At 44.1% G+C, this 27708-nt stretch overlaps 1 protein-coding gene and 1 non-coding gene across 2 annotated transcripts; both read right to left on the reverse strand.

Annotated features, from left to right (window-relative positions):
* Positions 1-1338: 1338 nt before the first annotated feature.
* GP2 (glycoprotein 2) lies at positions 1339-26505 on the reverse strand. Its single transcript, XM_049788114.1, has 13 exons — positions 26429-26505; positions 24839-25009; positions 22750-22793; positions 21492-21593; positions 18917-19339; positions 15967-16077; positions 13580-13791; positions 10432-10580; positions 9121-9366; positions 8256-8418; positions 7289-7373; positions 3529-3573; positions 1339-1397 (listed from the first exon to the last, which is right to left on the reverse strand). Exons 1-13 carry the CDS (start codon positions 26503-26505, stop codon positions 1339-1341), a joined length of 1887 nt encoding a protein of 628 aa, XP_049644071.1.
* On the reverse strand, positions 20858-20964 carry LOC126031607 (U6 spliceosomal RNA). The gene has a single exon (XR_007503439.1). It is a non-coding gene; the product is annotated as a U6 spliceosomal RNA (small nuclear RNA).
* Positions 26506-27708: the final 1203 nt, after the last annotated feature.

Below are 27708 nucleotides of genomic sequence, written 5' to 3' on the forward strand. Positions count from 1 at the left end.
CTAAATTAGAAAGTGATGCAATGTCTGATTGGAATCATATGGAAAATGACAGCTTCGAGGATAAGGGACATGTGAAGGGGCTCATGGGGTGAGTGGACATGGGGGGATATGAAGGGGCTCATAGGGCTGAGCAAATGTGGGGGCTCTGTGACTTAGGACCCAAGCATTGGTGGAAAGATCAACCTTAGTTCTGGTGCTAGGCATTGAGTGTCTCACTGTAGACTCTGTCTTGAACTTGGCCTTCATCATCATTGAAGGAATTCTGCCTTTGCTGGAGAGGAATCCTGCCCCTAACACCCACATAACCTTGTATAAGAAGCTCTGGGAAAGTAGTTGCTGGCAGATAAAATAGTCTGCCCTTGTGTGTATTTCCCTGAGGCCATCATAGAAGGGCCCTCGGATAGAGGTGAAGGGGAACCACCCTCTCTTAGTGGCATCTTTATGAACTATATAGAGTGCACATTTCTAGGAAGGGACTTCAGCCCACTTGCAGGTTCCCTGGCTTCCCAGGTGTTATTTGTACAAGGGGCTCCCTACCTAAAACAGTTAAGAACTGGGGTGACAGTGCTTACACCCAATCAAACCATACCCCAGCACTCAAGGACAGGTTAAGGAGCATCCAGATACAGAGTATGTATGTGAGAGAGGAGTGGAGACTAGGGGGAGCACATGAGACTATTGGAGAGGGAGTGTGTTGGTCTGAACATACTCCAGGTATCTCTGTAGTCAGGGGTAACAGGGGAGCCAGGGTGTCTTGGGGTTAGTTGGCCCTTAAGTGGCTACCGAGACCATGATAGAAACCTATCCAAGGATGGGCCAGAGCAATAGCACAGTGAGTACGATGTTTGCCTTGCAGCAGCCAACCCTGATTCAATCCCTTGCCTCCCATATGGTCCCCTGAGCCCACCAGGAGTGATTCCTGAGTGCAGAACCAGGAATAGTCCCTGAGCACTGCCATGTGTGGCCCCAAAACCAAAAGAAAAGAAACTTATTCAAAAAAATGGGGTAACAGTAAGAGTTAAGCTGTTAGACTCCTCAGTGGCCAGAGGGTCTCCACTTATCCCACATGTCACATGTCACATGTCCCCATTTCCCAGCCTTACAAATGTACACAAGACTTTAGATTCAAGCTGGAGCCACAGAGAGACCCAGAGCAAGTTTACTTCTAAATCCTGCCAAGGAATAAGGAAGTTGCCCCTGGGCTGTCCAGAAGAAAGAAAGAAAGAAAGACAGAGGTGTGGACAGAAAAACAAGGAAACACTCTTCCCTTGCCGGAAACCCAACTGGGCTGGGAGTAGTGGACTGAGCTGAGGTGGGACAGTGAGGATTATTCAAGCTCTAGCACAGCACAACCAGGAACACTGGAAGGAGGAGGATGGACCAGGCCGCCAGGAACCCTGGAAGACAATGGAGAGGATGGTCGTGTGTGTGTGTGTGTGTGTGTGTGTGTGTGTGTGTGTGTGTGTGAGTGTGTGTGTGTTTGTGTGTCACACATGCCTGCCCAATGGTACTTAGGGCTACTCCTGCCAATGCTTAGGGACTGATCCCAGGGCACAAGCTTCAGCCATTTTGAGCTATTCCCCCATAGGAAACTTTCTTCAGGTACATTTTCTAACCTGGGTCTATGGATGGGTATCAATCAGGGGGTTGGGAACCAGAAGACACTTCTTTTCTATTTCCAAAGGTCTATCACTGAAGTCTAGAGCTTTCCAATGTTAGCCAAGAAAACATAATAAAACGAGTAGCACTTGCAACTTAGATACACAAAATAAATTGCAGATGCGTGTGTGTGTGCAGATATGCATGTGGGGGGGGTAGGTGGGTGGGTGGGTGGGTGGGTGGTTTTGAGTCTCAGCAGCTGAAGTGGTTGACAAAGGATGACAAAAGTGGAGTATCACCCTCAACCAGGGAACACCCCATGGAGGGTACTGGAGGGGCACCTAGTTGTGGGGGCAGGAAGCCATCTAAGAAAGAAACACTTTCTTGGCCTTTGGGGGTGTGGGTAGGGAACGGGAAGCTTCTCCCAAAGCCTTCGGAGCCTATGTCAATGAATTGGACCAAGAGGGTATGTGGGCTCAGAACTGCCATCAAACCTCCCAGACTCTTATTCCCTCTCCTCACCCTCTGGGAATGCAGAATCCAGAAATACCTTGGATTATGATGTGGCTGATTTGGGATTAAATTTTTGCATATCCAGGTTTCTACTTTCACTATTGCCACATTTTCCTCAGTTATGCAACCCCTATGGGGTGGGGGTGGCATGGGGTTGTGACTCACAGTTTGAGAAATTGAAGTGTAAAACACAGGATGTGATGTGTTAGGCTGTTGGCTGCCCCTTCTAACATTATTTGACTTACGTCGAAGAGGCAGGAAAACACACCAATGGATTTAGAAGCCCTTCTGGGTGTGTCCAGGCAAATTACTTAGCCTCTCTGGGTTTGCAGTTGTTGCTTTCATGCAGAGTAGAAATAATACCTCCTCTAAGCTTTGTGTTTGCTTTAAATCCATATACAGTGGTGCTCACTCAAGGAATATTCCTAGCTTTGTGCTCAGGGATCACTTCTAGTGAGGCTTGGGGGAGCATATGTGGTTCCAAGGATTGAACTCGGGATACCGCATGCATGCAAGGCAAGCATCCCTGCCTACAGTGCTCTCTAGCCTTCTCACGGGAGTTCAGTAGTGCTCAGGCAAGCAAATCCACATTAAGCATTTGGAGCAGTGCCTGGCTAATGGGAAAGACCAGAGAAGGATTGGTTTGGAAACGTATTTTTAGGGAGGGTGAGGATCATAGTCATTGCTATATACTCCATGTTCATGAAGGACTGGACCCAGAAGATGATGGTCTTGTTTTGGGGGGCCTAGGAGAAGCAAGTGTGCCTCTTCTTGCCATAGATGAGACCACCACCCCCCAAAAAATGCCAAAGAAACTTTTTGATGTCCTGGGAGGGAGGAAGTAAAGGTTCCCATCCTGTCTTAGGAGATTTCTGATAATGGTTACATCTCAAAGATGGGATCAGGATGAGCAAAGGGGAGCCTGATTCTCCAAGACTACATGATCTTCCCTTTTCAGGATTGCTTGTTTCTGGATGTGATTTATATGTGAGAGACTTCAGCCTCATCTACTACTGCATTACCCATATTGCTTACTATCTAGGCCATCACCCTCTTTGAATTCTAAGCTGCCTTCACTTGGTATTATCTAGAACATGAATTTCTGAGAAGCAATGCCCTGTTGATCTTGCTTACCACTCTGTATTCAGAGCTGAGAACAATGCCTGGCACACAGTTTGTGCTCAGTAAATAGTTGTCTGGGAATGACTGGAAGTACTACCCCCTGCCCCCACCCCACATGACTGGGAGCCTCTCAGAGTTTTGCTGTTCTGCTCCCCTCCCCCTGGGGCTGTCCCCATTTCCCAGCACCAGGCCTGGCAGCAGAGGGACTAAATGAATGTGCAAAGGATTAATAAGGAGGAAGGAGAGAGGTTGGGGGGTAGGATACAGTGGCAGGGAGTCCAGAAAATGAGATACCTGAAGTCTGGGGAGATCCATTTGTGACATCAGCGAGTGAACCACCTAAGAACAAAAGCAGAACATGAGTTTCCTTCCTTCCTTCTTTCCTCCCTTCCTTTTTTTATCTCTCCCTTTCTTTCTCTTAATTTCTTTCTCACTCTTTCTCACTTTCTCTTCCTCTTCCTCATTCTTTCTTTTCTTGTTCTTTCTCACCTTTTCTCACATTTTCTTTCTCTCTTTCTCTCTATTCCTTTCTTCTTTTCTGTCCTTCTTGCTTGCAAGGAACATGCCAAGCTGACCTTCCTAGTAAGTGGCAAGAGTGACCCTTGAGCACAGGTAGTAAGCCCTGAACACTGCCAGGTGTGATCCCAATTCCCTAGTCCCAATGTTGGTGCTTCTCCAGTGATAATTCCTATCAGTGCGCATGGTGTAGCTCCAGGTACAAATTATGATCCAGACTTGTTTTCTTTCTTTTTATTCAATTTTTAGGCTATACCTGGAAGTGCTCAGGAATCATTCCTGGTGGTGCTCAAAAGACCATATGGAATATCAGGGATTGAACTGGGGTCAGCCTCGTGTAAGGCAAGAGTCCTACCCACTGAACTATCTCTCTAACCCCCAAACTTAAATCTTTGTTTGTTTGTTGGTTTGTGGCCACACATGGTTGTGCTCAGAGGTTACTCCTAGCTCTATGCTCTGGAATCACTCTTGGTGGGCTGAGGATCAAACCAAAGCAAGTGCTCTCCCACTATACTACCTCCCCTGCCCCAAGACGGTTATTTTCTGATTATAATCACTAATGATTATAACTCTATTTCTACATCTTTACTTCTTTGGAACAAGACAAAATGCTTTCATTCATCTAAGTTCCTGGACTCCCTCCTTCAGTCTGGTGAAAATACATGCAATTGCAGCATTTCTCACTAGGTGAAAATTTGTGGAGCTGATGAAAAGTGTCCTCTAGTTCTGGTTCCAGCCTATTGGAGCTAGATTTCAAGAAGCAATTGTTCACCAGAAAACAAAGCTGTTTCAGGACTTGGTCTTTGCCCAAAAGTGACTGAGTCATGAGGACGTGAGAGTAGGAGGCTAAGGAAAGGACCCATGCTTTGGAACAGGCCTAACAGGTTCAATTTTAACTCCAGCCAGGTTCTATTTTGACTTCAGCCATGGGAGACTGGAACCATAGCACAGCGGGTAAGGTTGCACATGGCCTTGATGTGGCTAACCTGGGTTTGATCCCTGGTATCCCATAGAGTCCCCCTAGCCTGCCAGGAGTAATTTTTGAGTACAGAGCCAGAAGTAATGCCTGAGCATAGCCTGTATGGCCCCCAAACAAAACAAACAAACAAAAATTAACTCTAGGTATTCATGAGCAGAATGACTTTGGGGGAACCTCTGAATCTCTCTGAACTTCGCTTTTTTGTTAAAGAAAGAGGAGGGTTAAAAAACCACAGGACCTGCTTCAGGCCTTCCCTGGGTACTGGCTCAGGTGGCCTCAAGTGGGTTCCAGGTGGACTCTTTAGGGGTCCTCAGGCCTTCCCCCCTCCCTACTCTAGGTGGGGGGGATGAGCATGGGGAGGAGGCTGGGCAGATATCTGGCTTCCGGTTCCTTGAATCCTGGAGGCCAGCTCTTCCCAGGTATGGGGTTAGGGGACACCCCACGCCGCAGGCCTTCTCCCTAGCTTGGGGGGGGGGTGCTGGGCGGCTTGGCAGGCCCCCAGCTGTTCCCCTATTTCTCCCCTGGACTCCAGGCCTTCCCTGGGTGCCGGCTCAGGTGGACTCTATAGTGGTCCTTAGTCTTTCCCCCTTTCTCTCCCTACACTAAGTGGGGGGGGGATACATGGGGAGGAGAGTGGGCTGATGCAGCACTGGTGTATGTTGGGACATTCACTGGTAATTTTTTTCTCATTGGTCTCCATTTTAAAAGCCACGCGGGGGCACTAGCTCCTGCGCGTACTATATATATTGAAAATAAAAATGAGAGGATGGACTCTCAGGCTGGGAAGAGACCAGTACTCTTTTCCTACTTGTTTATTCTCAGTGGCCTCTTGGCCTCTTCTTTCCTTCATTGTGTAACTGTGGTTGCTATCATACTAGTTTTCTGATTAGTTCCCACTCAAATGCATTTCCCAAAATGGAACTGCGGGGAGTCATTTTGCAGACTCCAGAAGGCTAAATCACAGACCAAAGTGGTGTCCAGGATTCAGCACCCTCCTCCTGACTATTTCTAATGACATAAAAGGGACATGCATATCTCCTTTGAATATTGTGATATATTCCCTCAACCGCTATAACTATTATTGAATATTCCCTTAAACGGTGACAATTGTGTCCACTGTCTTATGTTAGATTGTTTATTTTCCCCACTTTCTATCTTTTCTTCTCTTTGTGAACTGTTCAATAAGGAATTTTGGTGAAAGAGTCCCTCAGTTGAATGCTTATGTTTGAACCAAGTCACAGGGATTGTTGGACTTGTTCTTGAGGCCCCCATATGCGCTGATAACACCACGTGGCATTATTCCTTGTTTGCATAGGCACATTAAAATGAAAAATACTATACATACAAATAAGTTCTTATCTAATAGAGATAGGAACAAACAAAGCTTGTAGTGCAATAAGACCTTACACCCTGAACATTGACATAATGACCTGGCACAGGCCTCAGAAGAATGGGCATTCTCCATTCACCCCTGAACCCTGAACCAGGGAAGCCATCTATGAAACATCCAAAGTTGTCTATAACATCACCTGGAAGCATTCCTCTACCAGGGAAGACCCTACTGCTGCTCAGACATCAATCTAGTCAAAAGAGTCTTCCCTTAACACTGAGGAGACTTAACAACAACAACGACCTGCTTACTGGACAGAGCTTTCTGCGTTGCCCTTTAATTATGAGTTGAAATTAGAGGACGCTCTGCACCATCCTGACTTCAATGTAGGATATTCAGATTCCAGGATCTTTAATACAGAAACCTGAGGCCAACAACAGAGACTATGTGAAAAATAAAACTGTATTGACACTATGGACAATGACCTGGATTGGACAAACTAGTTTGCCTGGAGCCTAGAGTTGGTCTTATGCCAGGAAACTTCAGGGGTAGGGTCTCCTCGTATTTAGGCCAAGGCTTTTCCTTTCTATGCCCCCCATATTTTGGTGGGCCTATGCAAACGATAATTGCCACTCTAACACAGTTTTTACTGTGCTCCTTTGACCTAAACCTTAAAAAAACCCACTTAAACTTTTGAGGTTAACTTAAACTAATATGCACGTGCATAGAAATGTAAAAAACTACTATGCCTTCAAGTTTAAGGAGTTACATAAATTTTATAGCTTTAGATTGCTTTGTGTACCACTAAGAAATGTTACAATGTACTACAATCTGGGGTCTTGAGGGACAAAGTAATTGTACATGTGTTCTGTTTTATTTTCCTAAATGTTCTTTGACTGTAAATTCAAAATTAAGGTGTCAGCAGGGGGATTTCTTCTGAGAACTTTGTTTTTGGGTGATTGTCCTTCCACTGTAACTTTACCTTGTTCTCTTTCTTTGCATCATTGTTCACATAATTAAAAAAGAAAACAACCACAGGACCTGAATCATGGTCTAGGGCCTACAGGACTGGTGGCAATGCTATTACTGTTCCCCAACACACACACACACACACACACACACACACACACACACACGAGACACATCACTGTCTAGGCAGGGAAAAAAACCTATATGGTTAGTGTAGTGCTCCCAGCTCTGGCTTCAATGATCAAGACTTGGCCACTTACCTTTCCGAGCAATGGGTCCCAAATTGAGCACCCGGGCTGGGTTGATGGCCTCTACCTCACTGCGGCGTCGGTTCCTAGAGCAGGACTTTGGGATGGAGAATTCCTGTCATGTCACAGCCTGAGGTGTGATTCCTTCCAAATTGCTCTCATAGAGGCAGCTCTGATCTGAGTAGGGTACCCACCCAGCAGAGAGCCTAACTATTCAACTGCAACTTCATATGGAAAGTTATCCTTGTCAAGTCTGATATAGCTGAGCAAGCATCTCTCTGCCCCCCCCTTAATCATCTAATTAGGGACAAGTAACTTTACCTCCTTCGGCCATCAAATTACATCTTTCTGGCCTTGATAATTAGAATCACATACTGGGGCTCCATAAAGCAATGACCCATAGGATTTAGTCAGGGGCTCCAGAGACCCCTCTATCTGAACCAGATCCCAGCTTGAATCCTTTTCAGCTATGTGGCCCTGGCACCAGGGACTTGTCTAAGTTTCCATTTCTTTATCTGTCCAGTGGGATAAAGGATCTCCTGGGGGGGGGGGGGTGTTGTGAGTATTTAGTTAGAAAAGCCACCTGAAAGTCTTAGCAAAGTTCTTGACACAGGGAAAGTCCCGAATAAGTCAGATGATGTTTTGTCTTGCACCAAGAAAACCTAATAGGTCAGATTGCTTTAGCTAATCTGCCTCAAGGATCCCCACTAATTTTTCACAAATAGGCTTTGGAGAGAACTAAAAACCACCCATTTTTTTTCCTTTCCTCTTTCTGCCCATTTATCACCCAATTTTTCATCTCTTCATCCATCCAATCTCCTTCCTTCTGATCCACCCTCCCTTTACCTTCCCCCTTCCTTCCTCCCTCCCTCTCTTCCTCTTACTGTCCATTCACAATTCCCATCAACTTGTATATGGGAAGCATAGTAGGCATCCAAATCCTAAACTTTAAAAAAATCCAGTTCACAGAGACACTCACAGGATTGCATTGTTCATTCAGAGGGTCACAGAGATGAACCTCACAATGCAGGAACACCAGGTCGTAATTCCCAGCAAACATGAACATCTGAACAGAGAATCGACTTTCTGAGGACACTCCATTCTCCATCATGAAGATTGTAGAATCATACTTATTTGGGCAGCTGGGAGGATGACAAGGGTCTTGTTTTTATAACAGCTCAGGGATCCTAAAGATCTTAGTGGCCTGTCTAAGCACATTATCAGAGAGAACGAGCGAAAGAACTAGATCCCTTCTCACCTGGCAATCCTGACTTTCCAGATAAGTGGTCGTGAACAAATGACTTAACTTCAGAGTTTCACTTTTCCCATCCATAGAGGAGAGATGGACCTCCCAGCAATGATTTAGTGAACATTTAGTGAAAGAATTTAACTAGACTGTGTGACACAGAGCTAAACTCAGTGCTAATCTCAACTAGCATGATTACTGTGCTAAAATCAGGATCTACTGATATGTGTTTCCTTCTGTTTTTGCTGATTAGAATATCCAAATAGAATTGGTTTTGTTACATTGACTGAACTATTTTCACACTGATCTTTCTTATTTACATAAGAACCTATTATTGTTTAATGGACTTCCTATCTTTGAACTCTGAACCTATTGCCAGCATTCTACAATATAGTGAAATGAAGAACAGTTGGCCCATATTAGTCATAGTAGAATAAATATTTTGAATTTATGAGTGATATTTCTTGGGTCATGGAATGTGGCTACATGATCTTTCATACCAACTTATCTTCCCTAAAGAAATAAACTTATTGACCCATCTCTGTGCAGGGCTGAGGATCATTTTCTTCCCAAAGAGAACCCCAGAGATTCCCAATACCTATTTCTGATGATGAAATATTTCACGGGGTCATTCTTGTCTTCTGAGGGTGTGGCATAGCAGTTCCTCAGCAACAGATTGAAGTGGGAGGTATCTCCTCTCTCCAAGATGGCGCCCACATAGAGCATAGATTCCACTGGCAGGACAACTTTCTCCCCTTCGTATGGAAGCCTGTAGCTGGGGTCCTGGAAGAGGGCCATTCTGACCATGAACTCTCCCTCCCCACTTGCATTGATGTTCAGAGTACTAGGAGAGGAACATAACAGAAATGGAAAGGTCAGGTATGGTCTGTGAGAACAGAATTACTTAAGCTCTGCATCCAAGTAAGGCTCTGAAGGTGGAGGCATAGTGGTGATTTCTAAATGGATGCATCAGTCCTTCACCTGAAGATAGCCCAGGCATCAAACTTGATGTCTATCCCCAGCTCTTTAGTGAAATACCAATTTTAACAAAATGGCTTTATTTTATTTTCTTTTATTGGAGTGGGGGGTGGGATACTCAGGTCTCCAGGATAACTCCTGTCTATGCTAAAGAGACTACATGAGACTATAGGGAAGATTGATCCACATATCAGAGATGCAAGTGCCTTAACCTCTACAAACTTTCTCTGGCCCAATCATTGTTATTTTTGTTGCTGGGCCTCAGCATAGCATGGCATTGAAAACTAAAAATCAGGTTGGCCAAAGCTATAGTACAATGGGGAGGGCATTTGCCTTGCTCAGGGCCAAGCTGAGTTCGATTTCTGGTACACCATATGGTCTCCTGAGCACTGCTAGGAGTGAGGCACATTAGGGTGCTAGCCCACATGGAATTCCATCTTGGTGGTTCATTGAGGCACTTTTTGGTGATCAGGGGATGCTGTTCATCCAGTCAAGCTAATCTCAGCTTCTACCAAGCATCCCCTGCTGCCACCATCCCCATCTGCATTTTCACTCCCTCCTCACCCCCATCAGGGGCCCAATCACTGGCAACTCAGCACTTCATGTAGTCATCTCACTCATAAATAATTTTTGGCATCATTCATAGTCCAACGCCTTTCTTCCTCAAGAAAAATGACATTATGGTGTGTTTTGCTTTAGCATATTTAATTAACACAGCTTCACGCTGCTGCATTGTTTCATAATGATAGTTTTTAAAAAATTGCCACAATATAGTATCTGTCTGTTTTGTGCTGACGATTAATGTCCAAGCAACAAATATGGTTCAAATAAATGAGCAAGAGAATGAAAGCTCCTGAAGGTGGTAGAGAACATGCTGTGGATCGAAGTAAGAATGACCCTATGGGTTGTGACCTAAGGGTCAGCACCATACCTGACAATGGGCTGCAGGGCCATCTGGAGGCTGATCTTCATGTCCAGTGGGTAAGCACACTGGAAGTTGACCCTGAGGATTTTGTCTCTAATGATGAAATCATTGACCAAGGAGAGAGTGTTTTTATAGATGACATGAGTTCCATTCCTCTTTAACATAAAAGTAAGACCAGAATGTCAGAGATAGTATAAGGTACTTGCCTTGTACTCAACCAACCCTGGTTCAATCCCCAACACCCTTTATAGTTCTCCTCCCTCCCCTTTTGGCCCTAGCCCAGAAGTGATCTTCAAGTATAGAGCCAGAAGTAAACCCTGAACAAAGTGGGTGTGGTCGACACACACACATTCCTTTATGCCAAAAATTCTTGTCATTTATCCAACACATAAGGATACAGAAGTACAAAATGATAAATATAAACATTGATTTTTCAATCCACCATTAATATCAAACAACTGAAAGACCAGTTATTCTTACTCAAGAACTGGCTAAAGATAGGATGCTATAATAGCACTATTATGCTACGAATACTACAGAAACATTTAAATAAAAACAAACAACAGTGATGGAATAGAACTTCTAGAACCATAAAGAAAGACTCCATCCTAGGTTCCATCCTACAGCCTGTGCAAATACTAAGATCTCTAATTACAGAGGCCTGAGTTTATCATCCATGACTGAGTGGAAAGTTTCTAGACACCACTAAAGGACCTAGGGGAGAATCAAAGAGCATCTATGGAGCCTGGAGTTATTCCCATGACAGTATACTTCAAGGACAGAGAAACCCTGTATCTCTTAGGCCAAGGGAATTCCTTTTCTAATCTCCCTAATATTTATCGTGCCTATGCAACAACAACAAAAAGAAGCACAAATTAATTTTTTTTAGTTGTTATTGTTTTGTTTCATGTGTTTTTTGTTGTTGTTGTTGTTGTTGTTTGGTTTTTGTTTCTTTTTGTGCTCTGTTTTGTTTTTATTTTGGGACCATGGCTATTGTTTGGTTGTTCTTTATTGCTGTGGTGCTTTTTGGGTTATTTGTTTGGGGGTTGTTGTTGTTGTTGTTATGTTTTTCTTCCTTTTTTCCCTTTCTTCTCTTAAATTGATATTTATAGCCTCTAGAAGAACTCTTCTCGTTGTTGTTTTTTTTTTTGCTTTTTTTTATTTTTGCCCCCCCCCCCTTTTTTCTTTCTTTTCTTCAAACAGAACCACATAACTCAAACCATCTTATTCCACCTCACAAATTGAGGGGGAAACAATGGAGGGTACCAAAACCAAACAGTCGTATGAAACATTAAGTAGAAATAAAAAATGATCAGACTTAGGTACCAAATCCAAAGCCAAAAACAACAGAATTGATACCCAATCTACAACAAGCTAGACACAAAGGGGACCACCCACACCAACAGCCTGGGGGGCAAAGGAGGGGGACATGAGATGCATGCTGGGAACGGGGATGGAGGGAGGACAACATTGATGGTGGGAATGCCCCTGATTTAATGTCACTATGTACCTAAAATACTGCTGTAAAATATTTGTAATCAAGTTTGGTCAAAATAAAAAATTATTAAAAGAAAAAAACAAGCAATCAAGACCAGGTCTAGGATGATGTTTACACATATGTACATGGGACTCAGGCCCATGTCATAGTCACTACTGTCAACCATGCCACTGTTTCGACTCATGCTCTCTCCCTCAGGAACATACAGACTACTTGGGAATGGGAGTAAGGACCTGTCATAGGCCACTTAGATTGGAGAGGAGTGGCTGAACATAGTAATAACAGTACTCTCCTACTCTAGGAGAGTAGGAACAAATTGAGCCAAATGCCAGGAGAGGAGTTTGGATCTAGCCCATTTATTCACTCAAAAGCAGAGTTTTTATACATTTGCCTGTCATTCTGAGTTAGCAAGGAATAAGGGGGTGATCAATAGTTTATATAGCAGGAAAACATGTGGCTTCTCTGAGGTATAGATATCATCAAAACATTTTATAGATTATAACTGAAACACAACTACAAACATGTTTGTAATCATGATGCTTAAATAAAGATATTAAAAAACATCCTATTGAATTCATTGACATCCTTTTTAATACAATGGTTACAATACTTGTTGATTTTTACCAGAGACGTCACTTATTTTTGGTCTAGGATTTAACAATACCCTAATTTCCTAAAGTCTCCTAAGTCTGCTGAATGAGCTTTGTGGCTTGAAAGCCCAGTTCCTCTTTTCCAGTGTGGCTGTTTACTGCATGCCTAAATTGGGTTTTGTTTTGATGCAAAGATTATCTTTAAAGCCAAGTGGTCATGGCTCAGGACCAGATGCTCTGATTTTTCAGTAATTTTTACATTCTTATCTCCTATAGCATCCCATACTGATTAGAAAGATCTGGAATAATCAGGCCTCAACACATTTGCTTGGTAACTAGAAAACAGTTTTGATTTACAGAAGTCTTGGTGGTCAGAGAGATGTCCTTAGGATGCTAGTAAAACTATGTCTCAAATAAGAGAGGCACATTTATACCCTGACCTCTATCAATATTCCCTTTACCCAAGGCATTTCATGGCAACTGTGGGTACAGACAACCAAAGGCTTTTTGAGCGTAATGCCCACCCTTAGCCATAAACTCTAAGCTAGGGTTTCTTTTTGTTTGTTTGTTGTTGTTTTTTATTTTGGGTCACACCCAGCAGTGCTCAGGGGGTTACTCCTGGCTCAGAAATCATTCCTGACAGGCTCAGGAGACCATATGGGATATAGGAATTTGAACCACCATCCTTCTGCATGCAAGGCAAATGCCAATCCATGCTATTTCTCCGGCCCCAAAGCTAGGGTTTCTTATACTGAGGTCACAACAAGAACCCCAGATCAAATTGGAGGACAATTAATCATCAACATCTGGAAAGAGTCAGGGATGATCTGGCAGGCTCTTGTTTGGCTCCTTTCATCTTGCTCCTAATTAAGTTATTCCTAATCACAACACACCCTTCTTGAGCTCAAGCATCAGACCTGGACTGGATTCCTGAATGTGGCCATCATGCATCATTTGGGAACCCTCACATACCTGTCAGTGCCCAAAGTCATGTTACTATTGAGTTGGGCCCCATCAGCCTAAGTCCCACATTCAGGTAGCAGAAAGTATGTGAATGCAAACTCACCTGTAGAAGGTTCCCACAGGCAGTTGCCTGGGTTGGGATGGTCACTGACATCCAGTTCCCCTCCTCTTGCTGTAGGACATAGCTGCAGTTATGGTCCTGCAGGTAGACACTGATCTCATTCCCAAACCCCAGGCCTCCTAGCTGACAGCTGTCCAGAGACACCTTCATCTCCTTGTCTTTGCAGCTGAGCTGGTGTTGCAAAGTATGAACATCTGGAAAAGGTGAGAGGAGTGTAGACAGGGGTCTGAAAATAGCAGGCAGAGCCATTTGGAAAAGTCATCTACTCACTAGAAATCTGGGTAGACCCGAAGGGCTTAGGACCAGAGTAGGGGAAGTTGATGAAGGATCCCCTGGCCCAAGATTTCCAAGCACCCAATGTGCAGGTTTTTAGAGAACTTTCAGATTTAGCTGCCCTTGGGAGTTGGGGTCTCCAGGGAAGCAGAGTTGTCCCACTTTTCAAAGTAGAATCAAAGTGAGATTTGATTACAAAATCTCCCACTTTGCTCTCGGCTGCATGATCACCCTGGATAATGGTGGGTGTTTGGTCTTTAACTGACTCCTGTTCTACAGTTGAGCACATTCAGGCTCAGAAATGTTGATAGCATTGACCCAGGATATTAAATACAGAGACACTGTGTATTTCTTTTTCACCTTTGCAAAGCCAGCACATGGAATAGATTTCAATACCACTGTGTTTGTTCTTTAAACTCACTCACAACCTTTCCCAGCACTTATTCAAGCAAACATTCTAGTGCTTCTATTCTTTGTCAGACACTCCTCTCAACTCTGGGAAGACAAGCCAGGTGGACAAGATTCCTATGCCTGCAGAGCTAAGGAAGATAGTACCTGGAAAAAGAGAATTCCTATTGAATTGGTGAATGCATGGTATACTCCAAAGGTATATATTTTGTGTAAATTTTCTCCAGATACACAAAAATAAAGAAAATACATACCTGTCTGGGGATTCTGGGTTTTCTGTAAATATTTGCATACTACCAGATTACACAGCAATCTAATCAAAGTTCTGACAATTTGTTCCAGTTGCCAAAAGTCGGTGGGTTAAAAAAGTCAGTTAGTAAGAAAGCTCTAAGTCAGTGGGTTAGGTTAGGAAATGATTCAGAGGAATGAAACTAGTTGGAGCAGAGTGCATGTTTTAGAGGTCAATAAAGCAAGTAAGAGCCACCAGTCCTAGGAAATAGCAAGAGCTGAGTGGGATGGGGAAGAAGATGGTGCATATATAAAGCTGCATAGTTCAGAAGCACAGGTTCTAAAAATAAGGAGGAAGCAAAAGGCTTAGAGGATTGTTTGTACCTAATCTATGGCTACCCATAGAACAACTACCTGCAAAGAGAAAGGAACAAGGTAAAAGGCCTGTGCAGCCAACCAAGAGATCTTCTCATGATGCCCCTGGAATCTATACCAGTATGAGGAGAGTCTTTACCCAAAATTGGATTCTGTCAGCCAAGGAGCAGAAAATCTGGGAGAGAGCAAAGTTATTCCTTCCAGTTCTGTATCCCTCCTCTTCAATAGTCCTCTCCAATAGTCCTCTCCAAGCTTGTCCAGACTCAGGCTGAGTTTTCCCAACCTAAGTTTGTCCCTCTATCTGAAACATTCTTCCACAGGAACAGGTAGTGAGCTCTCAGTAAAGCAAACTTGTAGACAGGCAAGAGTCAAAGACCTGAACTCAAATAACAGGCTAGAAGAAAATAACTGCACTGGAGAGCTCTGTCTGTCTGACTCTGTCTTTCTCTGTCTCTGTCTCTGTCTTTCTCTGTCTCTATCTCTCTATCTGACTCTCTCTATCACACACAACACACCAGCCAGTCAGGGCTTTCGTATAGCTATCATACACTTGCTTACCTCCTGGTGGGAGAAGCGCATCACTTCCCCAACCTGCCCAATGGTCCTTCTCCACTGTCAATCTCATGATAAACCTATATGGATGCTAGTTGTTCTTTGACTGATTCCTAATCTACAAACCAGTACAGTAAGGTTCAGAGAAGTTGGGTGCATTGACCAGGATCCCAGATTTACCACAAAGCAAATCCAGGACTGGCTCAGGGGTCTGTGTCAAGTTGAACCCATGTCTTTCCTGTGTAGACATTTCTTTGAGTATATGAAAGCAGACCCCCTCAGTTTGTCTGTCTTCCATGGAGCAAATCCACCCAGACTAGAGCCTGTTCATGAGGTCACGGATCAGTGGCCAAGCTAGGCATATGTCCCAATTCTACCGTCTTATACTGGCAATGCCCTGTGCTATATGAACACAATTTTCTCACCTTGCATGCCTACAGACCCTGGCCCACACATTTAGTTCTGTCTAGCTCTACCCATCACCTTAGCTCCCACACCATGTCACTCGCACTGCCTGCCTGTGAGTTACTCACCAGACATGTTCAAGTCCTGCCTGCAGAAACAGCCCCAGGTGTTATTCTGGAGGCGACACTCCTCCTCTGGGCGGCAAATCATGTCACACTTGTCCTGTACTGTGGAGTGGTCTGAGGAGGAAAGGTATGAAGGAAGGGGGTCAGGCGACAGAGTGAGGTGAATCCATCAACACCAACTTGGTCATCCTGTCCCAGACTCTGGGCCTCTTAGTGAAAGGGTCAAACCTCAAAGCCAGATTTCTTTCTTTTTTTATAATTATCTTTATTTAAACACCGTGATTACAAATATAATTGTAGTTGTATGATTACAGTCATGTAAAGAACACCTCCCTTCACCAGTGCAGGATTCCCACCACCAATTTCCCAGAGCTACCTACTCCCCATCCCACCCACACCTGTACTCGAGACAGGCTTTCTTTTTCCCTCATTCATTCACATTGTTATGATAGTTTTCAGTGTAGTTATTTCTCTAACTGCACTTATCATTCTATGTGGTGAGCTTCATGTCATTAGCTGCACCTACATGGGAGGATGGGGGGAAGTAAGGGTTGGGACTGAAGCAGTAAAATATTAGAAATGAGCTTTGTAGGGCAGTATCAAGGTCCCAATACAAGATGGATATTATGGATATATAAAATATATGCACACAATACTATCCATATGAAAACAAAGAAAAAAATTTCCACTGACTGTCCCAATTTAAAACAGTGCTAGAACAGCCTGTCCTTCTTCCAGAGCGCATTCCCATTAGTGTAGGGAGAGATAGAGGGAAAGCCTGTTGACCCCTATAGAGTCCACCTAGACCGGTGCCCAGGGAAAGACTGAAGTCCAGGGGAGAAAAACCCTATACCTGGTAAGAGCTGGTCTCCAGAATCAAGGACGAAATCGGAAGCCAGATGTCTGCCCACCCTCCTCCATATGCACCTCCCCACTGGAGTACAGAGGGAGGGGGGAACTTGAGGACCACTAAGAGTCCACCTGAGCCCACTTCTGGCCATCTGAACTGGCACCCAGGGTAGGCCTGGAGTCAGGGGAAAAAGACAAGGACGGCTGGGGGCCTGCCAAGCCTCCCAGCACTCCCCAGGCTAGGGAGAAAGGCTCTGGTATGGGGCCTCCCAAACCCCATACCTGGCAAGAGCTGATCTCCAGAATCAAAGAGGAAACCGGAAGCCAGATGTCTGCCTGCCCTCCTCCCCATGCACCTCCCCCCTGGAGTACGGAGGGAGGGGGGAACCTGAGGACCACTAAGAATCCACCTAAACCCACTTCTGGCCATCTGAGCTAGCACCCAGGGAAGACCTGGAGTCAGGGGGGAAAGACAAGGACAGCTGGGGGCCTGCCAAACCTCCCAGCACTCCCCAGGCTAGGGAGAAAGACTCTGGTATGGGGCCTCAAAGCCAGATTTCTTTTTTAAAAAAAACTTTATTGATTGATTTATTGATTGGTTTCTGCGCCACATCCAGTGGCACTCAGGGGTTTCTCCTGGCTCTGCACTCAGAAATAGTTTCTGACATGCTGGGGGACCATATTGGATGCCAGGAATTGAGCCGGGTCCCTTCCTGGTTGACAGCATGCAAGGCAAATGCCCTACCACTGTGTTATCTCTCAACTCCAAAGCCAGATTTCTTTACTTTCAGTCCAGAGAAATGGAAAGCCCCAAAGTGACCATCTTGCAGTTCCTTACCTAGAAGACATGCACCTTCCTCTCTACCTGCTCATTCCATTACTCACTGGATGAGACACAGTGACACAGGCATAAGGCAGTTCGAGTTCAAATCCCAGCTCCTCACATGCCAGCTCTGTAATACTAAGGGAACTGTTTAACCTCTTTGTGCCCTGCCCCACACAATTTATAATAATTACATAGTCTCTCTCTTTTAGGAAGTTGATGAGAAGCTTGAGTTAATTGTCTAAATTGCTTAGGATACGAGCAAAAACATTAGGAGTGTTCATCATCAGCTGTTATGATACGGTAGCTATTGTCTTAAATGAAAAATCTGAAGTTCAAAGAGATATATTAATTGCCTAATATAATTAAATCTGAATGATCCTGAATTAATGGTATGCTTTAAACATGAAGGTATGGGGCCGGAGAGAGAGCATGGACGTAATGCATGCAGAAAGTCAATGGTTCAAATCCCGGCATCCCATATGGTCCCCTGAGCCTTCCAGGAGTGATTCTGAGCATAGAGCCAGGAGTAACCCCTGAGCTCTGCCGGGTGTGACTCCCCCAAAAAACCATGAAGATATAAAGATGGATAATAGATATCAGAGATAGATGATGAATGGATGGATGGATGGATGGATGGATGGATGGATGGAATGATGGATAGATGTGTGGGTGAATGGATGGATAGATGGATGGATGGATGGATGACGGGTGGGTGGGTGGATGGATGGGTGTGTGGATATGTAGTATCTGGATGAATGGGTGGGTGTTGGATGGATGGATGGATGAATAGATGGATAAATGGGGGAATGGGGTGAATGGATGGATGGATGGATGGATGGATGGATGGATTGGTTTGTGGGTAGGTAGGTGTGTGGGTAAATGAATAGATGGATGAGTGGATGTTTGAGTGATGAGTGATGATTAGGTGAGTGGGTGCATGGATAGATGGATGGTTGGTTAGATAGGTACATGATGAATAAAAGGATGCTTAGATGAATGGATAGGTGAATGGATGAGTGGGTGGATGGAAAGAAGAGAAAGAAAGAAGAAAATATAGAAGGAATAAAGGAAGGATGAAAAGAACGAAGATCTTGAAATATCACCCTCAAATCTAAGGTCCTGTCTTCACTTGAAATGCAGAATGCCAATAAACTCAGATGACATTCCCATGGGTCAACAAGGAACCAGGCGGAGGTTGTTTTCCTTGACTTCCCTGACCACTGTGCCACCTCTGGACATTTCCCCAGTATACCCTGCCCACAGTTACCTGCTGCTCACCTGTGCAGTATCTCAGGTCACAGTTGGGGGTGCCCTGTAGCTGGTACACATGGTAGCCACCTGAGCAGGCCTTCACCTTGATCTCGTTCTTCCACAGGCAGCAGTTACCACTCCAGTGGGCACAAGCTGAGCGAATGACAATGCCCTCCTCAACCGTGGGGTGTGACCCACTCAGCCACATGGGTGCAGCCGTCTGGCATCTATACACTGGGACGCAGGTTTCAGACATCCTCACCCCACCATCACCCACAAAGCGGTACCAGCCATGCAGGTTGTTGTCACACTTGGCAACACCACCTTGATACTCTGTGCTTCGGGAGGGTTCATTCAGGAGGGTATAATTCTGGCAGGGATCAAAGCAGATGTGAGCCTCAGGCGTGCCGGGGGCTCCACATTCCAGGCTGAAGGATTGGTTTCTAAAATCTGCAAGGTAGAAAGTAATGAATGGGAAATGTGCTAAAGACCCTAATATCACACACATTCTATGAAGTGCATAGCAACTTTCATCTCCATGGGATCAGAACAACAGAAACTTGCCACAGTATTTTTTAGGCATTTTATCTGATGAAAACTTTAAGTTTTCCACCTGACAAAACTCTTCACCCAAGAATCTCTCTCATTGAGCGTGGTGATTCCCATGCTTCCCTAGACTTGCTCCCTTTGGTCCTCTTGACAAGTGTCTGTATTCCTGAGAAATGTCATCTAGGCTCACTAGACAACTTGCAAATATTGCTAAAATGAATAAAGTAAAATTGGAAGTGGTCATGAGCCCCTTTAGTGCCTAGAAGTAACCCCAAATCTGATACCATCTTTAGATGTTTGTTACCCATAGATTTTAAGTAGAGGGTTTGGTTTTGGTTTTGTTTGGGAGGCACACCTGGCAGTGCTCAGGGCTTACTCTGGCTCTGCTCTACGGGATAATTTCTGGAGGGACTTGGGGGGACCCTAATAATGTGCAGTCAATTAAACTCAGGCTGAACACATGCAAGACTAGCACACTCCTCTCTATCTATTGCTCTGGTCTGGGTTTACTTCTTTAAAGCAAGATGGTGTTGACCATTGCTCTACATTTACTAATCTGAGACATCATCCACTATCAGGCCTGACTCAGTCTCAGTAACACTGACTGGCTGGACGATTTTGTCATGGAGACTGACCTGTGCTTAGAGGCCTAGGGGTGTTCACTTGAATCCTTGGGCTTTTTTCTCCAATGCTGTCCTCCTCCCCGCAAATGTCTCCTGATAGGTGAGGTGTTCCCAAGAGCATGCAATGGAACTGTAGCCCTCATAAGGAGCATATAGTATAGACAGCTGAGCTTATAATATGGAAGAGCTTCAAGCACTGGGATGTGTGACAGGCAGTGAAATGAGTGGATGCAGGTGCTCAATCAGGGCAGGTTGAGAGACCTTGGCAGGTGTTTCAGCTCCCCTGAGACACATCTGCCATACAACACCTGTGAGACACAGACTCTCATGGCCCTGTCATGGCTTTGCTCACCTGTGTCAAATCCTGATCAGGACCATGTTTCCTTCAGAAGGTTTTTTCCTCCCATGGAATGACATGTGGAAATATTTAAGGGAAACCTGGCATACTAGTTATATTTTCAACACCCTTGAAAATAGGTGAATACACCACCTTCCAAAAGTACCCCCAAGAGCTTGCCAAGTACTCCACATTCCCTTAGCAAAGGTATATATTGTTTGGAGGAGGAAATAAAACCCAGATCCCAAAGAGGATGAAATGAGATGGTGGGCGGTTTAGCATCCTTGTTGATGATGGGGAGAGGTTCAATGTCTAACCATGAATGACCAAAGAGTCCTCAGCTTACATTCATGTAAAAAGGAATGTTAGAAAAGGGGGTATTCAGGGCTTGTTAAGGACAGGAGCCACCACACCGATTACCCTTGTTTCTTGTTCAGCTGTTTTTTCTTTTTTTTTTTTTTTAATATGGAACGCTTCACGAATTTGTGTGTCATCCTTGCGCAGGGGCCATGCTAATCTTCTCTGTATCATTCCAATTTTAGTATATGTGCTGCCGAAGCAAGCACGTTCAGCTGTTTTTTCAAAGAGGGGTGCTGGCCATGTCCCTTTCTTCCTGAAGCCTTAGCCCCAGGAAATAGGAAATTTATCACCTGCTAGTGAGCCTGAGAAACTTCTTACTCGCCTTTAGTATGCTCATCCCAAATTGAAAGACCAGAGAAAGCTCACAAAATCTCATCTTTCTGACTGTTTATGAGCAAACTGACTCAGAGAAAGTCAGGAACTCTGCCAAAGTACCTATTCTGGTTACTGAGTGATTTGTGTCTTCCTGAATCAAGCTTCCTGGGTACTGTCACCTTCATTTTTGAACTGAGAAGTCAGGGTCAGAGGTACCAGCTGTCCCTTTAGGGGAATTTCTTGCTTGGCACTGGGAGAGATAAAGGGCTCAATTTCATCATCTCATCTCATTCTCATGACTTCTTTTCTGGATCTTTGCTTGAGATGCTGGCCTTTTGCTCACCCAGAGCCCCTTTCTCTGCATGTCTTCCCCAGGTAGAGTTGGGCATCTGATATGCCATATCAATGAAGCACCCACCTTGCTGTTGAGTTGCTGTCGGGCTCAGAAGGCAGAAGACCAAAGCCAACCACAGGATGAGAAAGTCAGCCATCCTTTCCAGAAGCTGATGCAAGCAGATCACTCAGTGGTATGAGAACTCTATATGCAGCTGGGGAAAGGGAAAGACCCATACACCATCAGGATCAGAGATGGTTCCTCTGAGGTAAGAGTAAGATATGAAGGTACACAGACTTGGCATTGTGACTTGGACCACTGACCTATAATTCTTCTAAGGCTCCAAACCACCCTCCAGGGAAAGCATTGTCTATTGCCTTAATTTTTTAGAGAAATAGTGAGGGCTCAGAACATACTGACAACAGAAGTATTTACTGACTCCCTCCTTCCCATGCAAATACTGCTGGAAGTTTAACATGCTGTATAGGATGCCACATCATATTCTGAGAAATAGACTAACTGGCCCACAAAGGGCTCTATTATTTGTGGATGTGAGTCCTTTGCAGAAAGAAGGTGGGATGACTTGCCAAGTAGAGATGTGCCAAAGGGATGAAGATTGACAGCAGACACACCAACGACAAGCTTAGAATTGGCTGGCACAATAGAATGTTCTAGAAGATTTCTAAGCAGAGGGGATAACGTTAGTCTGAATTCCCTGCTCTTTGCTCCAATATATTGTCTGATACACAGGGGCAAGGATTTAAGAGTGAATGAATAAAGAGACAGTGGGGTTAGGTAGAAGCTAAGAGCTGTGAAACCTGCCAACACCCAAATTAGGAACATTTCCTCTTCTGGGAAATGTTTTTCTCAATTGGTCAAATCTTTGGATCATAGCCTATAAATCCAGTTGGAGTCAGGAAAGAGGTATCATTAGTATTTGAGAGAATGATCAGGATTCTTTTTTTTTAATTTGTGTATTTATTTATTTTTTTATTTTATGATCAGGATTCTTAAGTTGTACCCAGAACAGTAGAGATCCATACTGGGAGTAGCACAGTAGGGTAGCTATTCCAGGGCGACAGGGCAGAAAGATAAAGAGAGACAGAGGCAGAGAGACAGAGACAGAGAGAGCAGTCAGCAGTGAGAGCTTTCCTCATGGCCAAGTTCAACCCAAAGCCATATCTGGAGCATGGAACACGCCAGGGTCTCATTTCCTTTGCTGGCTCTGAAAATTTTCAGAAATAAACTTGAGCAAACCCAGTGGGTACAGGAGAGATGGGGGACGATAAACTCACACCCAGAATCAGGAGAAAGTCTGTTGGGCAATTGAACCAGAACTTACCTTGGGCAAAGCTTTCTCCTCTGGCCAGTTGTGGGAAAGTGAACCTGCCGAAAGAAATGTTGATTAATTTTTAATGATCATTTCCCACCCATGTGGCTCTCGATGATTGGTGCTGTGGCAGGTCTGGAACTAATCTCCCAGGCAAGCTCAGGACTCATTGGATGTCGGTAAGATAAGATAAGCAATTGATCACAAAAGATGGGGGAAGGTTCTGTGCCATGCCTGCCTTTCTCAAGGAAAACCCTTCCACACCTTCATGCAAATGTTTCTTGGCAAAATGAGCAAGGTGGACTGAATGTTGACTCTTCTGGTCACTGCTGAATGCCTTGTATCCATTACTCTCCACTCTTAATCCTCATAATCAACCAATGACCCTGGTGCCATATTTATTACCAGAAACCAAACATTAATGATAAAGGAAGTTAAATGCCCAAAGGAAAGTGGAGAGAAGTCAAACAAGCACTTGTTTACACAATGAATTTTCCATTGTACTTTGTGTCCCTGGCTAATCATCTTAAAAACTTCTGCTCTGTATGAATGTCACTCAATTTGGATCCAGTTAGAACAAGGGAATAAGAAAAAAGTGAGAAAACAGTGGCAATTTTTCTAATTTGACCCCTAGCATTTACTCAGTTCCAGATACTAGATGTCAAATTTTTTAAAGGTCCATTTAGTGATAGTGATAACAAAAACTGGATAAAGATATTGGGTTAAAATAAAGGTCAGAATAGCCTCTAACCAATTTCTCTTGGTCTATCTGTAGGGTACCCTAGAAATGCTGAGATATAGAGCTGAAAAGAAACTGTCTATCTTGGGCTTTTGAACTCCTGACAATTCCTGGAATTCAGAAAATGCCAGTAAAAATCATAAAGTTCATTAAAAAAATAAAAACTAGAGAGTTGTTTTGTTGTTGAATTAAATAAATAACGATGGGGCTGGGTGGCAGTGGATGGCGATGGATTTCTCTCTCTGCCATCCCAGGCCACATGGCTCAGCAACCCCATCCAGCTGGCGGGTCCCAGGCCCAGGTGAAAGGCGAAATCACTCACTCACAGGCAGGCATTAGGAACCATCAGCTTTATTCATGCCCTATTCACCACATGTGTGTGGCCTACTCATAACCTTTCAAGCACTAGTTATTCTTGGTCCTGCATCTTAAACTCCTTTCAGCCATCTTCCCTTTGGGCTCCATGCTGGTCAAAGACCAGAATGCAGAGACCCAAAAGCCAGAGCGCCCAGCAGCACAGAAAGGGGCCGAATCCCCTGGGTTCAAGGCTTATCTAACTTTTCCAAGACCCCTCCCAGGAATGGGTGGGGTCTTGCATGTAAGGTAACACCTAATATTCAGTTTCCAAGACCCCTCCCAGAAATGGGTGGGTCTCAGGTAGCTACACCTAGATCCAGGGTCTCAGATAGGTACACTACATTTCCCCCTTTTCTGAAATATAAAGACCCTTTTGTAATTTTGACTCCACCTTTAGCCAAAGGTGGGTTAATATTTTCATGCACCAACGTAATAGAGTGAAAATTAATATACCAGCCCTTTTCAAAAACATAACATTTTTGCAAAATATACTATACACCTGTAACTTAATATTCTTTTAATGCTTTTTTACCAAGCACTATTTTGGAACTTTCATGTTCCTATACTTTTAAACTATATTGGGGGAACTTTTTGTTCCTATTAACCTTCCCTACACACAAGTACTCCAGCATAAATGCATAACATACATTTTAAAAACAGGCTAAGTACATTAAAATACACACAGTAAAACATTTTGCAATTGAAAATATTAACTGGAAAACAAAACCCATTTAAATTATAAAGAAAATGACTTAATTAAGACAAAAATGCAGGCGGTTAGAAATCAGATCTTAAATGGGCTAAGCTGTATTACCTCCCTATTTTTTTTAAACCACTAACTCACTATAACTTATCCCATCACCAACTATGAGTGAAATATATGACTACCCGCTTAGTCCCTACACTTAAAATCATAAGTCCAGATGATTAATTATGTCCCACGCTGATCTCACCACGTGGCTTCTGTAAACTTTGTGCAGGCCGGTTTCGCTAGTGCCATTTCACCTTTGTGATCTGGAGGGTGGAGCCGAGCCGCCGCTTTCTGCCAGATTAGGCACTGTTCGCCACTTTTCTGCTACAGGGCCGAGTTCTTGGTTGATAGCAGCTGCCTTTTTTCCCCTCCGGACGGCACTTTTGGAAGCAGGTTTCTCTTGGCCACAGCTTTTTTGCAGGTGGCTTTTGGATGTTCAGAGTTCTAGAAGTCCAGTCCGAAGTTTTCAAAGTCAAAATCCAAATTCAAGCCAAAGGTTGTTCTCAGAAAATCAGTCCACTTTAAATACAGTCTTTTTTCTCCTTCGTTTCCAATTTAGACTTTTAATCAGTCTTTGAGGAGGCCGAGGTTTTTGTTTATTGTAACAAAGTTTTAGTTTTAGGCCTGGGCCTGGACTGGAGGTGATGCAAGCTTTCACCTCCCTTGTTTCAGTTGCCCTTCTGCCCCCATAAGGGGTGTCGGCCATATTTGAAAATGGCTTCACGTGGTAGCCAAGGTTTTGGGCTCACTGCAACTGAAAAAAGCCAAAATGAAACTCAAAAGCAGAAATCTCACCATCATTGCTGTTTTGTTGGGTCCAGGATTCAAATCACAGTTTGAGCGCCATTATGTTGAATTAAATAAATAACAATGGGGCTGGATGGCGGTGGATGGCGATGGATTTCTCTCTCTGCCATCCCAGGCCACGTGGCTCAGCAACCCCATCCAGCTGGCGGGTCCCAGGCCCAGGTGAAAGGCGAAATCACTCACTCACAGGCAGGCATCAGGAACCATCAGCTTTATTCATGCCCTATTCACCACATGTGTGTGGCCTACTCATAACCTTTCAAGCACTAGTTATTCTTGGTCCTGCATCTTAAACTCCTTTCAGCCATCTTCCCTTTGGGCTCCATGCTGGTCAAAGACCAGAATGCAGAGACCCAAAAGCCAGAGCGCCCAGCAGCGCAGAAAGGGGCCGAATCCCCTGGGTTCAAGGCTTATCTAACTTTTCCAAGACCCCTCCCAGGAATGGGCGGGGTCTTGCATGTAAGGTAACACCTAATATTCAGTTCCCAAGACCCCTCCCAGAAATGGGTGGGTCTCAGGTAGCTACACCTAGATCCAGGGTCTCAGATAGGTACACTACATTTTGTTTTGATTTGGTTTTGGGGGTTTGGTTTTTTGTTTGTTTTCAGAGAAAATAATCACTGCTTTTTTGGTGTTACTCTGGGATCTGAGGTCCCTGAAGATTAGGAGCATATGGGGTCCTAGAACTTGATAAAAACTTCAACCTGAAACTCCCTCAAATTGCAATGTGTCATTTCTCTATCCCTAGTGCATTTGTATAAAAGCTTTTCTAGATGTAGCACTTATAACAAGCACAGGTCCAAGATTCCAAAATCCACCCAGAGGCACAGAATGGACCACTTAGCTAATCATCTGGATCAGGTGCTCACAAAGTCTCTCAAATGACCCTTCTCAACCTTCCCCATCCTTTCAACTAGTCTCATCAGACATCAGAGCCACTCAGCTCTCTATTACATTCTCAGCAGGCATCTTGCATTCTCTTGAAAGAAAATATAGGTCACACAGCAGACCTCAGTTACCTACAAACTTCCAACTACCTGTCTCCGTCCTCCACTTTCTCCACCAGCTTCCTCATTTTCAAGGTCAGTTTCTCTATCATCCTGTCTTCACCCATTCCCATCTGAACTGTGCTAAGGTCATTGCCTAAGTAAGTCCACTGGTCATTTTTCCTGACTTCTTGTCACTGTATCTCTGAGTTTCTTCCTCTGGCAACTTTTCATTTCCTTGGTTTTCTTTTCCCCTTATTTTTTAGATTCTCCCATTTGGATGCTTGTGTTCTATCAATATCCTGTTTGCTATTCTATGTCTTCAGTTAGCCTTGAGAAAGCTAGTAGGTGTACATATGCACACTTGTTTTGTTTGGTCACATCTGTCAGTGCTCAGGGATTATTATTGGCTGTGCTTGGCTGACCATGTGGGATGGCACGTATTGAACCCAGGTCAGTTGTTTGCAAGGCAACTGCCCTACCTGCTGTGTAATGACTCTATGCCCACACACACACACACACACACACACACACACACACACACACACACACACACACACTGTTTGTACCTCCATATACTCTACCTTAAAAGTGTCAAGTCACCTCAGGTGTTGAGTACTGTAGGCTAGTGAGTTCCAAATCAATACAATCTTCATCCTTATGCACTCCCTTAAACTCTGATGTATCTCCCACTTGTCTGCTGATTTTTTTATTGGAGTGAGATTCTTGGGGTTTCTGGTACTCAGTTTGTCCAGTTCTGAGCTCAGGAACACCTACCTCTCAGAACCCCCCTCTTTACTGCATCCTCTATCTTGAGCAATGGTGCCATTGATAGCCCAATCACTCAAGTTGAGAACGCGCATCTTCCTTCCTGTGGCTTTCTCAAATTTCACAGTACTAAAAACTACCAAATCTTGTCACTCAGCCTTTCAAGTATTTATTTTGGTCTTATTTATTGGCTACCGGTTAATAACACTATAGAATTTTAAGCATATAGCTTTATTCTATATTTAATGCTTCTTCAATATAGCCTTCCTTTTATTCAACCCCTATTTGCCACTAACTTCTATTAAGAGGTGATTTCAATAGCTCCTATAGGATCTTCTTGCTGTCATTCTTGTCCCCAATGGGTTCTGCTGTTCCCAAGAATCCCAACACCCCATTTTCATCTTCAAGCATTTTCCTCACTCCTGCCACTCTCAGTCTCCTGGGGTCAGATGAGTTACATCTCCTACCTTCTCTTCAGCTGCTGCCCTGCACATTCTAGGTCTCAAGTGATCTCTGGTTCTCTGAATTCTCTTCCACCTTTAAACTTCACACATGCTATTTTC

The sequence above is a fragment of the Suncus etruscus genome, chromosome 15 (genome assembly GCF_024139225.1).
Source record: "Suncus etruscus isolate mSunEtr1 chromosome 15, mSunEtr1.pri.cur, whole genome shotgun sequence".
Lineage (NCBI taxonomy): Eukaryota > Metazoa > Chordata > Mammalia > Eulipotyphla > Soricidae > Suncus > Suncus etruscus.

Bases quoted from the DNA above. Each gene is read 5' to 3' on its own strand.
- GP2 (XM_049788114.1), bottom strand. From the start codon at position 26,505: ATGGGTGAAGACAGGATGATAGAGAAACTGACCTTGAAAATGAGGAAG. The intron at 16,078-18,916 runs GTGAGCAGCAGG...TTTCCTCCTCAG, and splicing joins TGACCTGAGATACTGCACAG to ACCACTCCACAGTACAGGAC. The intron at 9,367-10,431 runs GTATGGTGCTGA...TTCCTCTCCTAG, and splicing joins GCCCTGCAGCCCATTGTCAG to TACTCTGAACATCAATGCAA.